The sequence below is a fragment of the Meles meles genome, chromosome 17, assembly GCF_922984935.1.
Source record: "Meles meles chromosome 17, mMelMel3.1 paternal haplotype, whole genome shotgun sequence".
Taxonomy (NCBI): Eukaryota; Metazoa; Chordata; class Mammalia; order Carnivora; family Mustelidae; genus Meles; species Meles meles.
This window is the reverse complement of record NC_060082.1, coordinates 7,248,576-7,266,044: the sequence shown is the minus strand read 5'-3', so window position 1 is coordinate 7,266,044 and position 17,469 is coordinate 7,248,576. Positions and strand designations below refer to the sequence as shown.

Genomic DNA, 17,469 nt, shown 5'->3' with positions numbered 1-17,469 from the left:
GGGGCAACTGGATTTTGTTCAGTTATATTGGAAAAAAAAGGTCACAATTGGAGATACTGTCGTGGAATATACAAGAATGCCAAGATACAGCTTCATGACAAATAGACTTTGCTTCTAAAAAGAGAGAGATCTAAACAGATTGTGCAAAAGGAGATGAAAAGACACACTCTTAGGGTGCCTGGGTGGTTAAGTGTCTGCCTTTGGCTCAGGTCATAATCCCAGGAACCTTGGAATAGGGGTCCCTGCTCAGTGGGAAGCCTGCTTCTCCCACTCCCTTTGCCTTTCCCCTCCACTCATGCTCTTGATCTCTTGCTCTCTCTCCCAAATAAATAAAAATCTTAAACAAGAAAGAAGGAAAGAAAATACACAATATCCATGTGTGAAAGCAAACCCAGCCCACCAAAATTGATTTATTAGGAAGAAAATAACTCAAACTCCCTTATCCTGAGGATGGGTCATTGGGTGTATCATTTCTAAGAAAAGCAGGTCCAAGACATCATCAGTAAATGGTTAATTCCCTTCTCATGGCTGTTGCCTTTTTCTTTTCCCTAATTCTTGATTTAGACCTTCCTTGGATGAGGCCCTGCAGTGGCGTGACTGCCTGGACAAGCTCCTGCAGAACAACTGTGAGTTGGAATTCTCTTTTATAAAAGCTCAGGGCAGGGACAGCGGCAAAGTATTGCCTTTGTACTGTCTGTGTCCTTCTTCTCTAATTCTGACATTTCTTCCATTTTTCAAAGTGGTCTCAGCAAGGTAAGGATGCCAAGGGGTGTGGTTATCTAGCTCATAAGAAGAGGAATGTCTACTGCATTGGAAGAGAATGTGAAAATAAAATGTCCTGAGGACTCAGGATTGCGCATTGTTTTCCCATCTGTCCTGCTTACCCACGTGGCTTGGCACATGGGCTTCTTAATGTTTTCATCAGGAAAAGAGAGATACTGCCTTTTCCAGCTTAGTGTCATAATGGCTTGACAAGGATTGGCTAGAGCATTGTGTAGACCACTGGATTAGGAAGCACAGGTTGGATAGTATGTTTCCATGCAAGCTGCTGTTAACTGTTTTTGTGGCCCTACGTGGTTTGTTCTCTCCCCAGACCTTGGTTTCCTCTTCTGGTCCTTGCAGGTTGGATCTTTATTCAAGACATGACAAAAATGCTATTAAGAACCCATTTCCGGGAGCCTGGGTGGCTCAGTGGGTTAAGCCACTGCCTTCGGCTCAGATCATGATCTCAGGGTCCTGGGATCGAGTCCCACATCGGGCTCTCTGCTCGGCAGGGAGCCTGCTTCCCTCTCTCTCTCTCTCTACCTGCCTCTCTATCTACTTGTGATCTCTCTCTGTCAAATAAATAAATAAAATCTTTAAAAAAAAAAAAAAGAACCCATTTCCAAGCTAATACCAATACACCTGAGCACTACTTGCCTTTCTCTAATGCAAATCCTTACCCATTCCCAAGGCCTACAGTTTCATTTTCAAGTTTCCAATGTTTAAGCTGCTCCATGATACCTAGATGGCTGGTCTGCAGTCACAATGAAGTGTTCTCCCTTGGGAATTTCTGCCTGCAGTCCCTTTGGTTGGAATACTTTGTATTCATATCTCTATCTGTAGAAATTCTTCCTCTCCTATAAAAGCAAATCTAAACACAAAATGCCTAGTCTTATCCAGACTGATCTCCCTCTGAGCTTGCAGAGCTTCTGCCTGCACAAATTTTCTCCTGCTTAATACATGCTATGGTGTACTTTTTCATAGGCATCTTCTTCCTATGATAGATTATAAACTCAGTGACAGCCAGGACTCAATCTTTTTTTTTCCAGATTTTATTTATTTATTTAAGAGAGAGAGAGCACAAACAGGGATGGGGGAGGGAGAAGGAGACTTGGGTTCTCCGTTGAGCAAAGAGTCTTACACGGGACTTGATCCCAGGACCCTTAGATCCTGACCTGAGCCAAATACAGATGCCTAATCCCCTGAGCCACCCAGGCACCCCCAGTAAGAAGTACACAATATGGGGAGAATAATTTGTTGAATAGTTAATTTTAAGAACCCATATTTCTACATCTTTACACCAAGAATGGCATATGAAACTTTGTTAGATGCTTTGCAAAAATAAAGATTTTAAAAATATTTCTTACAGGAGCATCATGATCAATAGGCCCAAAGTAGAATTATATATGATATATATTTTTTTAATGTCTTGGTTTTGGTAGGGAAGCTTCTGTTTACCTGAGGTAGAATCATTATCTTTGGAGGCAGAACAGCCAAACCTCAACTTTGTAACCTTCTTAATCTTATCCACTTATGATTCTCTTTTTATTGCTTGTGCTAAACAGAATACCGTGCCCCAACAAATCTAAAGTGTTAAGTAAATGTTTATTGGCTTAATGTGTGGATGAATTAATTCAATTTGCTTCCCATATCCAGAAATCCCATGTGACCAACCAAAAGAAAAATATATATGTCTATCAATGGACTTATTTCTTGTCTTACTTAATGGTTTAGGGGCCAGCTGCAATCTGACAGGTGATATATTGATATACATTATGAATCCCAGGTATCCTGGGTGCAGCTATTTCTTGCTGTAGTCATGAAACCCTGAGAAGTAGCAGAACTATTCTCATGTTTGCAAAACCACTAAGGAGAAGGATATATATTTGTGTACCTATAAACAATCCTTTTCAGGTCACGCTAAACCTTCAGGCCACACGTTTATATGTTTTAGGTTTGTAGGAGACAGGGAGCTATTGATGAAGAAATACAGGGGTTGAAGTTAAGCCAGAGACAGTTGGTGTTGACACCTTAGCATTTGTTGAAGGACTGAAGTCTTTCAGGTTGCACATAGACAATGACCATAGTGTGATCTTGAGCCCTGAGATTCTCACAGTAATGTTTTCTACAGTGTGGAAAATATCTATTCACATGTGTGTGCTTGTATAACTATCTACATATAATATTCACATTTCACTTAATCATATATATTTAAAAGTTACATATGCATATATGTATGTTATACAGTATATATCTCTGTATGTGTGTGTGTCCATACAATGTCCATATAATCTTTTCTTTAATGTCCATATAATATAATGTCCATATAATCTTTTCTTTATTTGTTTGTTTCAGAGATGGAGAGAGAGAGAAAGTTCATATAATCCCATATAATTTTAAGTTCCACATAATTAGCCTCCTAAGTAATTAACATTTTTAAGACTTGGGCAGTTGATTTCCCCAAGGGATAAGTGGAAAAGCATTTGATATTCATTCAGGTCAAAATTCTTCCTTTAAAAGGATATCTGTATATTCAAACTAGCTCAAGTGAAAAAGAGGGTTTCTGATATGAATAGAGAGATCTCACCGAAACACAGGAGAGCCACGTCCTCGGAAAGATGACATCATTAGTAAACAAGACAACTTCTTCCTCTCCAAGTATAGTCCTCTGTTCTTACTATCTCTCTGTCTCTCTCTTCCTCTTTATTTTTCCATTTCCCCTTCTGCCCCCGCTTCTCTCTCTGACTCCCCTTCTTGCTCTGTGTCTCTCTATTGCCACATTGTCTTTGTTCCCTTCTTCTCACTGTCTACCTATCCCTACAGAAGGGCTAATGGAATGATTGTCACACCCAAATAATTCTACCCTGGCACCATCAACCTTCAGAAGCAACATTTGACCTGTTCTCCCAAAAACCAGCTATCATGCCATGTGAATATTATTTAAGCCACACTTCAGCAACTCGGTTCTCATGAGATGTTTTTATTTGACTCTGCTAAAACTAATAGTCTATAGTGAGAAACCTCTAACATTAGCTGTGATTGATGCAAAATACATAACAAAGAAACATACATTTGAGAAATCCATGCATTTGAAATGCCAGTCTCTTCTTGCATGTTTGATTGGATAAACGAACCCATTTAAACTTGAAGAGTGGCACCTTCATTGATTTATAAAGAACATTTGGCATTCTGTTCCGCTAATGTAGGATATTCACTCACAATTGCTATAGTTCCCAAGTATTCCTTAAATCCACATTTTTCTTGAGTGGAAATGAAATCAGTTGGTACCTAGTCTCTTAAAAATAAGACAATTAAGGTGCTACTCAATCTATTCTTTTCCAGCTAACAAGATTTCTCTTACTTTTTCTCATTTAAAAAATCATTTTTAATCCTCCAGTGTATTTGACTCTGTTTTGAAAGTACGTCAGTTTCTTACACATTTTGTATTCAGTTCTGTAGTTGACGCCATCTGTTTTCATTAGGTCCATGGGACAAATAACCAGTGTGTCATTCATTAAACACAAAAACAGATTGCACATGGGAGCTTAAACAAGCCAGTGACATTAAATTTCTCCACATGACTGTCTTGAAGAGCAGAGGAGGAATGAAACACAATCTAATAGCAGAAAGATTTTATGTGAATTCTTTTTTTCCCAGGAGTTCCAAAAGGTCAGAATATTTCCTGAGATACCCTTGAGATATGAACTCTTCCATGGGGAATGGAATTGCCTGGATCTAGCCTCCTCTCTACACCCCACCCCCCCTTTTCCTATCTTCACATTCACCTCATGCTTCTCTCCCTTTGGTTTCCAATATTCTCCCTTCTCTTTTCTGGATCATCTATGTCCTTGGCTTACTGGCAGTGGCAAATTTCTTTAAAGCAATAATGATAATAAATAAGCAAGAGCTTCCTTGTATTATTCACCATGTACCAGGCACTGTCCAAAGCACTTTGCATATATTGGTTTATTTATTCATTTTTTTAAAGATTTTACTTATTTATTTGACAGACAGAGATCACAAGTAGGCAGAGAGGCAGAGGGAGAGGGGGAAGCAGGCTCCCTGCCGAGCAGAGAGTCCAATGTGGGGCTCAATCCCAGGACCCTGAGATCATGACCTGAGCTGAAGGCAGAGGCTTAACCCACCCAGGTGCCCCTATATTGGTTTATTTAATGAGTGTAATAATTTTAGGACTTAGGTACAATAACAATTTCTATTTTTCAGAACAGCAAACTGAGGTTAGGTAACTTGCTTAGGAAACAAAACATTAGAGTGTTAGCAGAAAACTTACTTTTCTTCTAAGTTTGTGTTCTTCAGTTCTGTGCCTTGGAAACAAATGCTTCCCTTAATGGTCTTTATTTAGTTCAGCACAAATCTATTCAATGTTAAGCACAAGGCCGCCATGTGGTTTGGTTGGTTAAGCGTCCGACTTTTGATTTCAGTTCAGGTCATGAACTCAGGGTCATGAACCCCGTGTTGGGCTCCATGCTGAGTGTGGAGCCTATTTGAGATTCTGTCTCTCTTGCTCCCTCTCCCCCTTTCGTTGCCCTCCTCAACCCACTCACACTCTCTCTCTCTCAAAAAAAAAATGTTAGGACAGGTTTAGACTAGGAAGTAGAATATGAAAGAAAAGCAAAAGTAAATGAAACTCAAACCTTGAACTCAAAGAATAGACAGCCTCTTGGAGAAGACCAGCATGTAAGCGACAGACCCAACAAAAGAACAAAGTGAGCTTTTCCCTCATCATAGTAAAGAATCTTCAAGAGCAAGTGGGAGGGTAGTATCCTCCCATATGAGGTAACATTTGAGCTGGGTTTTAGATGATGATAAAGATGAATTTTTAATTGGGCATGAATAACAATGATGAAAGCCAGTCCTTACTGAGCCAACTATCATGCTACGTGTTCAACACCATTTAAGAGCTTTATGTGAACTACCAAATCCTTACAACCTTCTCAGGTGGGTTCCATGATTATATCTGTTCAACAGATGAGGCAGCAGAGGCTCATAAAGGGCAGGAAACTTGCCCGAATTACTGTGGTTATGTGGTATGCCAGGATCCACCCCAGGCAGCCTTGACTCCAGACCCCGTGCTCCGAACCAACAAGCTATGCAATGGCACCTATCAGCTAGCCATGCATTAAATGTCACCATCTTTCCTCTAGGAGAAGAGATTTATTCTAATCTCGTTTTCAATATTTTTCTTATACCAGACCAACTTGGCTTTGTCTAACACTCCTTTTATTTTATTTTCATAGGAAAATAGAGCTGGCTTCATGCCGTTCTTGCATAGGGCTGCTGCACTGTTTTGCTTGGATGTCCAAAGGGACACCATTCATGAGGGCCGGCTCTGGGACTGTAATGTGGGTCACAACCCAGACTACTCCCACAAGACACGAGGTCAGGTGGGCTTCCTCTGCTGCCTCAGCAGTAGATACCTGGAGAGGTGTGTTGACAAGTATCCCGAGGCCGTGTGCAGGCTTGTCAAGGAGCACCGTGGGGATTTGCAGGAATGCGTGCTGGGGGATTGACTGGGATGTGAGGTGGACTGGCAGTGGTGTGGCCCAGAGAAGATGTGTGTGTTCTTTGCAGAATAGAGACATTCCTCCTAGGATTGGTTTGGCTCTGACCCAAGAGCCTTTCCTCAGGGGTTATGGGAATTGAACAGAGAGTTTTGGGGAATGGACCAATAGAAACTCAGAGGCTAAGGAGGAGAAGGTATCTGGAGAGTGACTTGTGGGTCCTATTAAGGGGCCATTCAGAGAACTCTCAAAAGCCAGTGGAGAGAAGGAATAGCTTTAAGGATCTCCTAAACCAATAGAGCAGAAAGCCATTTTATGAGTCTCTGTTCAGAGTGAGTGCATTGATAAAAAGCCTTGAAATAATACTGCGGAATTCAATGAGTGATAGAGCCAGTACTCAGGAAATGGACTTACTTCACTGGAAAGTTATTTTCCAAGCTGCCCCCACCCCAGATTCCTGGTAAATGTTAACATTGTTCTGGAGTCCTGGCATGTGTTCTCAGGTCATAAATAACAATGCTTGGGAGGACTGGGATTTTATCTATACCTTTAGCTGTGGAATGGGTGACTCAGAATGCCTGATGGGTTGTGGGGCCATGGGCCGGATGAGAATAAATTGGCCACAGACTTATTCTGCAAAGTTATAGTTTCCTCCATGGTCTTGTGTGGGTGCTCATAAGACTTCATTCCTGCTGTCATTTCCAGGCAGCAAAAAGTGCCTGGGAATCTTTCCATTTCAACAGAGACTATCGGACACCTTTTGTTTAAGAAACAATGAAAACTTTAACCATGACAGAAATCTAGGCCTTCTTTCAGCAAATATGTTTACTCCCGTGTCACTAAATTATAACAAATGCTGCTAAAGATATAGTAAAATCTTTAGTTTAAATTTATATATATATGCAGGGAGAGAGGAAAACACACCTGATCTTATCCAAGCACACGTAATCGAACAGTTTTATAGTAATTCTGCTAGCTAGGTTTCTAGAGAAAATTGTTTGTAATGTCTACTTGCCCCCAGATGTATTTTTAGATGTTGGTCAAATGAAAAAAAAATTTGTTGTTGTTGTTGTTTTTGTTTTTTATTTTTTAGGTGAAGTACAAAAAGAGGGGATTAAAATGCAAGTGTTTTGTTTGGAGCCAGAAATCGCTGGCAACTCTAATCCAAGTTAATTATCACCTACCATTCTGTTCCTTTAGAATTTAATGTGGTTGCAGGGGACTGTGAGGGGCATGCAGGCAGTAAAACTATACTGAGGTAAATTGGAAAAAAAAAAAAGGAAGACAGCCAGAGATGCTGGTTTAATCATTACACGTGCTGTATGCACGTCAGATGAAATCGATGCATCCAGCGAAGATGAATGAATGGAACCTGAGAGTCTGTAAGAAGCAGTACGGAAAAGTAGTCAAGGGAGAGGTCGGTTGACTGAAATGAGACCAAAGGAAATGAATTCAGTTCTTGCATGTGTTCCCCAAAGAGAATGAATGGCAAACAATTCTCTCCTGATGGGGAGCGAGTCAGAGCAACACTGGACCCTGATATGTCCTTACTGAGGACATATCCTCAGACATATCCTGCTTCTGCCCTGGGAGACAAAGTAACCTGGAGAGCTGGCCAGTGGTTGTGACATTCTTTGCAAAACTGGAATTCTTCTCCTCTCCCTTCAGAATCCTACTTTTCCTAGATAGGGACATGGGTTGTCTCTACAGCTAGGCGTTTGTTGGACTTTGTGTTTAAAAATATATATATATACCTAGGAGCTCCTGGGTGGCTCAGTCATTAAGCGTCTGTCTTCTGTTCAGGTCATGATCCCAGAGTCCTGGAATTGAGTCCAGCATGGGGCTCCCTGTTCAGCAGGAAGCCTGCTTCTCCCTCTCCCACTCACCCTGCTTGTGTTCCCTCTCTGTCAAATAAATAAATAAATAAAATCATATATATATATATATATATATATATATATATATATATATATACCTAGATTTAAAAACGAGGAAAATATTGAACCTACAGAGTGATTCTTCCTTCATTCCTCTTCAGTGCCTTCCTAGACCTTTACCTTGCCTTCTACTCACCTTTCACTGTGGAGGTTAAGAAAGAAAAAGAAATGCAAGGATCGGACCCAAGAACCCCTAATATACATACTTGTATATGTATGTATGTATCACATGTATGTAAACACATTTTAAAGTAAGCTGAAGTCTACATGAACCACAGCACACTGAAAACACAATCACAGTAGTTGTAATTATATTAAATTTAGTATGTTTTAAATACTGACCTATGATCGATGGGCAGAGTGAACTCTTTGTCTCATGGCAACTTCACTGGGTCCCTTCCCACCCATCCTCACATCTCAAACTAAATAGCCCTTTCTCATGGGACCTTCCCTAAAATCAAAACGAGCTTAAGAGCCTTCTGTGACTCTGTGACTCTCTTTAACATGGCTTTTACTTTGTCGTATCCATGTTTTATGTGTTTCTTCATTTTCTATTTTCCCCAGCATCTGTAAGCTTCATTAGGGTGGGAACCATGATGACGTTACTTACCATGCTGACTTATCATAGTGCCCGGAACAAAATATCTGCTCAAATATCATCTGTAGGAAAAAAAAAAAAGATTGTAAGTCATTTGCATGTGATAATCAACATCAGTGTTACACTGCCAGACCAAGTTTCAAATGCATTTTTTTCTTTGTGCTAATTGGTAAGTATCTGGATGGTGTTGATGTTTATGGTATTCCTTGATGCTGTGTATGGGTAAGCCTTCATCACCAAATACAGACTGCCTGGATTTGAATTCCGGCGCTGCCACTTACCAGCTGGTTAACTACGAGCAAGTCACTTGACTTCTCTTATCTCATTTGTGAAATAGGACATTAATAGCACCTGTCTCTTATGTTTATGAGACTAAATGAGCTAACATTTGTTCTTATATAAGTGATGGAAATACGTGGTAAATGAGCCAAGTCTCTACAGCAGGATACAGTGTTCATAAACAAGCAACAAATCTGTAATAAATGTATAACCTGTTTTAGATAAATTTATAATAATGTATTATATATGTAGTACATAAGCATTTATCCATCCAACCAACCTTTCCCCTCACTAGATGGACTTGCCAGCTTCAAAAGTTTCCTGAAGTCTGAATTCAGTGAGGAGAACCTTGAGTTCTGGCTTGCCTGCGAGGACTACAAGAAGATCAAGTCCCCTGCCAAGATGGCTGAGAAGGCAAAGAAAATTTATGAAGAATTCATCCAAACTGAGGCTCCTAAAGAGGTAGGTCTTAATGGGTAGGTGGGTGAGTGCGGCCATTGTTCTCTGAGCTGGGCAGCAGAGACAACGGAAACTATGCTTCTGGCGTGTCTTGAGCAGTCCGCAAATACCTGTGAGGTGAATGGACGCAGACACCCCTATCTCAGGTCTCCCTCCATGTGTGACTTCAGACGGGTCCCTCATTAGAGTCCTCCCATCCTGAGTCTCCTTCTCTGGAAACATCTCACATACATGCATGTTTGTGTACCCAGAGCATGTTTAAATCGGAGCTGTCATGACTTTAAAAATTCTCCAAGTCTTGTATTTTGACTGAAAAAATCTACCAGTTCATGTCGATGAGTCACAGATGGACCCATATAACACATTCACACAGGCAAGTAGCAACCTCGATTTTCTCTCTCTGAGTATTCACCTCAGGCTTTTCACAGCAGGAGCTGGTGGAGAAACACAGTGGCAAGAACCAGAACTAAGATTTTGAAAAGAGAAACGGCCACACATAGTTCAATATGCAGATGATTCGTACATTGCAAATTGTCATTTGATCATATCTAAAAGTAATGCAAGAATATGTTCCTGGCTCAGTGAACAGAGGCATGTTTATCGGAATGATTCAGTAGAGGATTCATTAGAGGAGGCCTCTGCATGTAAAAGTAACAGATAAATAACAATTATTAGCTGCTGGATACAATGTGTTGGAGTTTTAAAAACATCTCTTCTTTTTTTCTTTAAAACTTATTTATTTGAGAGACATACAGAGAGAGAGAGAGAAGAAGAGGGAGAGGGAGAGAGGACCTTAAGCAGACTCACTGAATGTGGAGTCTGACCTTGGGCTCCATCTCATGACCCTGACATCACAACCTGAGCCAAAACCAAGAGTTGGTTGATGAACCAACTGAGCCACCAAAGTGCCCCAAAGACATCCCTTCTTTTAAACATTAAGATTAGGAAAGAGCTTTATACTTCTTTGATATTCAATCATTCAGAGTAGCATTGCCTACCTAGCTCAGTCTATACTCAGTGTAAGAGAAGGAAGAAGCATTGCCTTAGTGTGGCAGAAAGAATAACAGAATGGCAACAGAGATATGTGCATCACGACCTGTCCTTTCTGAGCATTCATGGGCATGAAACTTGACCCCATGGGGCTTGCTTGGAGTCTTCACGTGCAGAGGCAGGCCCCAGATGTCAGCTCTGAGGCTGCTCTGTATCATCTTGCCCCGTCCCTGCAGAAAGCACTCCAGCCCCTCTCACCATGGAAAATCTCACCACACTCTCAACTCCTCCATCCTAAACCTTGGAGCACAGCTCATGCCCCCTGTCCAGCCCATTCTGGCCTGGCACTCCCCCATCAGGCTTCTGTCCCTAACTCTGCCTCACCAACATCCTCTGAGTCCAGATAGTTTTTCTCAGCATCAAGGACCTCTAGAGACCCAGAATTTTCTCCAGTGTTCCAATTCAGAACCACAGGCCGGCTTGGATTCTGCGTCTTTCTCTTCTACAGCCAGATAGCTAAAGGGTCCTTAAAGTACATGAAATGATAAACAGTGATTTCTCTCAAATCACACTCAGGCACATCCATGCAGGCTGTACACTGCACAACTCCAGGGGACAATTCACAGCGACCCTAATATGAATGGTGTCCCCGGGACTTGTGTGATGTGTTGACGCCGCACTCAGGACAGAGAAGCACAATGCCTTCCAACCCTGCAGTCTACTGGTTAAAAGCCACATTGCTAAGCTTTTGAGTCCTCTCTCTACCGCTGTCGACCTTGAGAAAATAGCTTAACATTCGGCTCCTCACTTGTAAGATGGAAATGTCAGTATCCGCCTCCGAGCTGTGAGGTTAAATGGGTTCACGGGCACAGAGCCTGTTAAAATAACGTTCCCAGCAAGGAGCCTGCACAGACGAAGCACTCAGTAAACATTAGCTGCTATTCTTGCTGCTATTCTGTCAAAAGCATCGTTTCCTGGTTTGTTTCAGGAGAGACCAATCCTTGCTCCTCCAGAGCCATGCACAAGGTCCTGGGTCCTGGCCAGCATTCCTTTCTCCCCTTCGCTCTCTCCACCAGGCGTGAAACCTGGTGGGAAGGAAGGAAGGTTGCGGGGTTAGGCGTTAGGATACCTGGATTTGAGTTCTGAGTCTTGGATGCAATTTACACGTCTTAGCTCAGTGACCTTGAGAAAGTCACTGAAGCCATGTGCGTGTGCGTGTGTGTGTGTGTGTGTGTGTGTGTATCTCCATTTGTAGGTTTCTCATGAGGATTCGATGCGGTGTGCACATACTAGCTGCCAGTGGAGGGTCTGACACCTGGCGGGTGTCTAACACTGCTTGGGTCTCCATCTGAGTCCTGCATGTATGGGAGCCTCACTTGCCTTACCCCATTGCCTCTAAAACAGAAATGACGTTTCTCACTTTTTATGACCCTCTGCCCCTCATGTGTTTTACTGGTGACAAATTCCACTTCCCTCCCCACCTGCCATCAAATCCTGCAACCTGAGCAGACTCGTGACCCTGTTTCCTGGCCCACAGGTGAATATTGATCACTTCACTAAGGACATCACCATGAAGAACCTGGTGGAACCTTCCCTGAGCAGCTTTGATGTGGCCCAGAAGAGAATCTATGCCCTGATGGAAAAGGATTCACTGCCTCGCTTTGTGCGCTCTGAGTTTTACCAGGAATTAATCAAGTAGTAATTCAGTCGGGCTGTGAGAATCACCCTGTGAGTTACTTCCCCCTGAATACCCTGCGTTTTCCAGCAGCCTGCGTAGCTTCCCACAGCAGCTTCATTCAAAGATACCCAAACGGGGAAAACCCCAGGGAGCACTGCTTACTCTTTCTGTGCACTTTGTTTTGGATGTTTATCTGTCGTCTGAATGCCTTCCTTTCTTGGGGTCTTCTTCCTGTCTGGTTCTTAATTAAGTTCTACTCAGTGTGTTCTTGTCAAAGCTAATCAGAATTGCAGAAACATTCTGCAAAAGGCATGCAAATATAAGACAAGAATATGATATTGTTGAATGTAGGTCCATTTGTTTTGGGTAATGAATTCTCTGTCTAAACCAGTCTGAAAAGATGTGGATGTAGAAGGACCAATTTCAAGTGAGATTAATTGATCTCATTTGTTGTTTTAATTCTGACCCAGGGGCAACCACTCCTGTATTTCTGATTTTGGTTAGTAAAAGGTGAAACGAATTTTATGAAGCAACCATTGTTTGATTTTTTTTAAGCAAATATATTATGTAAAATATTAATTTTCCCTTTAGAGGGTCTTTGTGTTGGCTGGAGGTCACTAACAAGAGATATAACCATGAATGTTTCAAAATCAATCTGAACACAATCCATATTGATTCTTTCCTTGTATCTCTCTCATACTCCCCTGCCACCCGGTTACCATATTCTGTATTAAATCAATGACCTGGCAACAGAATATTTAATAAATGTATATATGCCTTTAGTATTTAGGACCAATGTTTCAATTTTCAAATTATTTTAAATCCATGCAAGTATAAAATTCCAAAATTTTCAACTCCAATCATGTCAAATAAAACAGATGCTGTCCAGCACAATGTTCCTTACCTCAATATCAGGAGAGCTATACGCTAAGATGGAAAAATTCTGTCAAGCCTAAAATGGTTAATTACCCTACGATGCCATCTGTTTGTTTAGAAAATGATGATTTTCTTCAAAATACCAAATTATCTTTATAACTTGACTACATATGGAGGCTTTCTAAGTAAGACAGAGTTTCAAAGAACCCTGCATTTTGTGAAATAATGTAACTTTTTTTTTTAGCATCCCATCTTGCCTCCCTACTCTGTTCCCTCCATTAGCAGATTGTATTTATCCTGAAAGTGCACAGTTATGCCCCAATATACCTTGCACACAGCTGACTGATAGGCCGTGGTATTTTTAAGTAGTTTTTACCTTTTAATTCTGTCTTTCATTATTGTTAAGGCTTGCTAGATCTTTTTTATTACCTTTAGTAGATTTGATTAAGTAGTGAATTACATAATTTAGTAATAAAGAGAAGCAAGCTAACCGTGTACGAGGCTAACCAAGATGAGGATGTTGAGTTAATTTTGAAAGAAAGTAGCCGTGAAAGGATGAATAAAGTTCTGAAATTTTGAAGGAGAAGATCACATTGTTTAGTCTTGTATTTCCTCCTTTCACATTCTTGTCTTCTCCACACACTCATGATTTTCCACGTTTGTGGCCCACTTATTCAATTGTTTCCTAAGAATACTGAAAGCGAAGCAACAGTGTTACTGTCGTCTCCAGGCGAACTCTGGTTGTGTTGGCTGGCTCTTCTCTGTGTTCGCTCTTTGGAAGGATAGCGTGCCCTTCTGAGTCCTGGCCATTTCACATTCTGAGAGTGGGTCGGAGTGAGTGGGTCCACTGCCCCCAGTTGCCAGTGTGGTGAGAGTCCATTCATAGCTGGAAACATTGCTCACTTCAGAGATACCTGTCACCAAGCAGTCAACAGCTCCTCCAGATCAACACTGTGAGCGTCAAGAAGTCCCCCTGCATCCATTTGTGCAGAAGTGACCACTCAGAGCAGCACTTCCTGGTACCACCTCGCTCAGCCTCTGTCTACACTGCCCAACTTGGTATCAAATCTCCAGCCCTTTATTTTCTCACACAGCTAGAAATGTTAAGAACCCAAGGATCTAGGTGAATTATTGTTCTTGAATGCCAAAGCATTTTTAAGCGGAATGTTAACTGAATTGAAAATTCAAAGACTTTTTATTCCCATGATTTCAAAGAGCCACATGTTTGAAAATACCCAGAAAATGTACTAGATATTACAGAGCTCACCCAGCTGGTTGACGTTACACAGACCCAGATCAACTGTATTCACCAACTGACTACACACCCTATGTCGGTGGGTAGGACTTGTGAGTGGAGGGTAAGAGGGCCTTCCCCTTTTCATAGGCTGAACTCAGGAGGCAAAGGGCAGGAAAAGCACCACCACGAGGACAGACAGTGAAGGAAAGAAAAGAATGAATGCTTTCCAGTCAAACGATGGCATTTAACATATATATTGGTATATATGATCTTAAATTTATAGTTTACACACACCTTAGAAACTATTCTAACACATGAAGTGATAAAATTGAAAGGAATACAAGTATGACAACCTAAAACAAGAAAGAAATCATATCAAAATTGCCCCCCAAAAGTTCTTTCTAATTTTTTAAGGTGCTGTTAAACTTAGGAAAAAGATGGGGGGAGAGAGGAAACAGTGTTACTGGAAGTTTCTGTGGTAACACAAAGAAAATAACATTCTTTTAGTTCTGGGAAATTAGAGAAACTGGGATGGTCTTTCCAGGAAGAAAAAGAAATGTGTAACATCTCTTTATCACTCCCTCTCCCTCCCTACTTCCCTCCCCACTTTCTCTTGAGTAAATTGCTGGGAAAGCAAGAAACTTTATGCAAGAGTCCTGTTGTGCTTGGTGCTCTCATTTTCCTCCCTGGTCGAAATGGAACTACAGTCGTAAGTGATCTGGGATGTAGAGAGGTTGCGGAGCCAAACTGTGGTCAATAGGAAGAGGAGTACACGCTTCTCACTCTTGAAGGAAACCCAAGATGAGGCCGGGGAGTGGCCCACAACCTAAGATTTTCTGCCTGGGTTTGATACAGTTTGGGGTTGACGTCAGCTTAAGGTCCGAATTGGACCAGAGTGAAGAGTTAGACTGTTGATTCTAACAGAAATTAAGAGGCTGTGTTTATCTACTAAAGCAGGGCTCGCTCACGTGAACAACACATGCACACACACACGTGTGTGCACGCGCGCGCACACACACACACACACACACACACACACACACCCCTTCTCCCAGACAGACCTTCTGGGATAGAGACCTGAGGCCTTTCAGTTCCTTTGCTTTCACATCAGTAACATCGAATATATGGAAACGTTTTGCTCCCCATGCCCTGCAAACTCTAATTCTCTGTCGTGTAAATTATACTATCAGTAGAGTTCAGTGTTTAGTGCATAATGAGAAAAACTTGGTGAAAGAAATTGTTTTTATTTTTACGCTCTATAAATCTGTGGATTTTCTTGGTTGATGGGTTCTCTATCTAGACTCCGTTTCAGCAGGATGGGGTTATTAGTTGTCTCCTAAAGAATAATAGCTGTTCGGAAGTTTCAGTAAAAACTCGACCATCACCAACTCAACGGATACCCTCTGAAGCATCCCCTGCCAGGCCTTTGTCAGATTATCTGTCCCATCACAGATTTGATCATGAAAATTGTTTAAAAGAGTATCTGTATTTAGCAGTGCATTCTCCAGTGCAGTGCACAACTTTGGGAGATAAAGGCTCAGGGGAAGAGAGGGAAGAGAGGACAGAAGGACAGTGGTGAAGAAGGGAGTGCCCACACCTAAGAAGTTAATCCATTCACTAGGAAACATTTAAGAACAGCTCCCTTTGACTGAAAATCAAACCACATTTTGCTGTCATCACTAGTATTTGCAAACAAGGCATTCTTTGAGTCACAATGCAGCTAGATGAGGAAATTCATTTTCAAATCCTAGAGAGTCTTGATTAGAAGGAAAAATAGATGCAGAGGATCGGCTTTCCCCACTTGGGTCACCTGAGCGGGGGAACAGAGAGTGGAGAACTGAGTTTCCAACCGTCTAAACCCAAGAGCCAGGGAACTCTGTGTAGGTTCTGGACGTGAGGTCCTCATGCATCTCAGTATATACTGACTGACTTGTCATTAGACCTCTCTGGTTTCCGGTCTCCATTCTATTGGATAAACATGTATATGACACTTGGGAAGAGGCTCTTCAGGTAACAATTTATAGCTGTTGCTTGGGTTCAACATACTTTTCCCCAAATAGGACATGTGGCAGTCCAGAGCAATTGATAGCCAAAGACAGTCCTCCCTCAGTATCAGTGAACCATGTACAACTGAAAAGATCAGCTCTTTCAACTGAGGAGAAATTTGCAGCTTTGGAAACTCAGAGCAGAGAGTGAAGGGGAAAAAAATGTCTTGGGAATATTATCCTCACCTCACAGTTTAATAACAATTTTCTTATCTTATTTTTCTAGTAGAGAAGCTACACATCAAGCTTACTCAAATCCAGTTTAAGAAGCCTCTTGCTAAGTTACTTGTTTTCTCACTTGAGGTATTTTCCCTCCCCACCTCACCCCTATACCCCCTTCTTCTCTTCCCCCTGCAAGAGGATACATTTAAAATAGCAGAATCTAATCACAGTCACGTCATAATAGAGATATTAAAAGCATTTAACTTCCTGTCTAGGAAAATGTATAAGCTAAGGCATAGGCAAAACAGCGAGAAATGCTGACAAATTTTCCAATGGAGAGAAGTAATCTGGATCATTTTTTGGCTAAAAGTTCTTTTTAGTTATATAGTATCAGGATTTGGGAAAACTTTTTTTTTTTTTTCTAAATGCTGGAACCCACATCTTCAGGAGACACATACCAGAGACAGGAGTAGAAATGAAAGGTTGAAAATCCATCGGTCAGCATTTATCCTGTAAGTTTTTCATTTAGAAACAATTGTGTTTATCTTCTAATTTTGTAGTCAATATGTTGTGTACTGTGTGACTCATACTTCTTGGTAAATAAAGCACCAAACATGTATCTGTAACCATGATCACGTATATTGTATTAAATATATATCTGTCTAAAAAACTCTGTGAGTCCTTCTTCACTCTTGAACATGCTTGATATGAAACTATGCCCTAAGATAGGCTTTTTTGCTCACTGTGGTGTACCACATAAGCCCTGGATCAATTGGGATGATTCTTATCCTAATAAGCATCAATTACAATATCCCCCAACAGCAAAACTTAGAAAGGGAGATACAAAGTGCCCCAGACTCTCACACTCTGTTGACTACTTTCTCTTGGATTCGAATGGCCACTTACTGGCCTCACTGTTTGTTG

At 41.3% G+C, this 17,469-nt stretch overlaps 1 protein-coding gene across 1 annotated transcript in view; it reads left to right on the top strand.

Moving 5' to 3' along the window:
* RGS5 (regulator of G protein signaling 5) overlaps positions 1-17,215 on the top strand; it is a 51,251-nt gene extending 34,036 nt beyond the window's left edge. Inside the window, exons 3-5 of the mRNA XM_045982879.1 lie at positions 565-626; positions 9,394-9,560; positions 12,085-17,215. Coding sequence (XP_045838835.1) covers positions 565-626; positions 9,394-9,560; positions 12,085-12,246 — 391 coding nt within the window. The 3' untranslated portion in view covers positions 12,247-17,215. The remainder of the gene's footprint in view (positions 1-564; positions 627-9,393; positions 9,561-12,084) is intronic.
* The last annotated feature ends 254 nt before the right edge of the window (positions 17,216-17,469 follow it).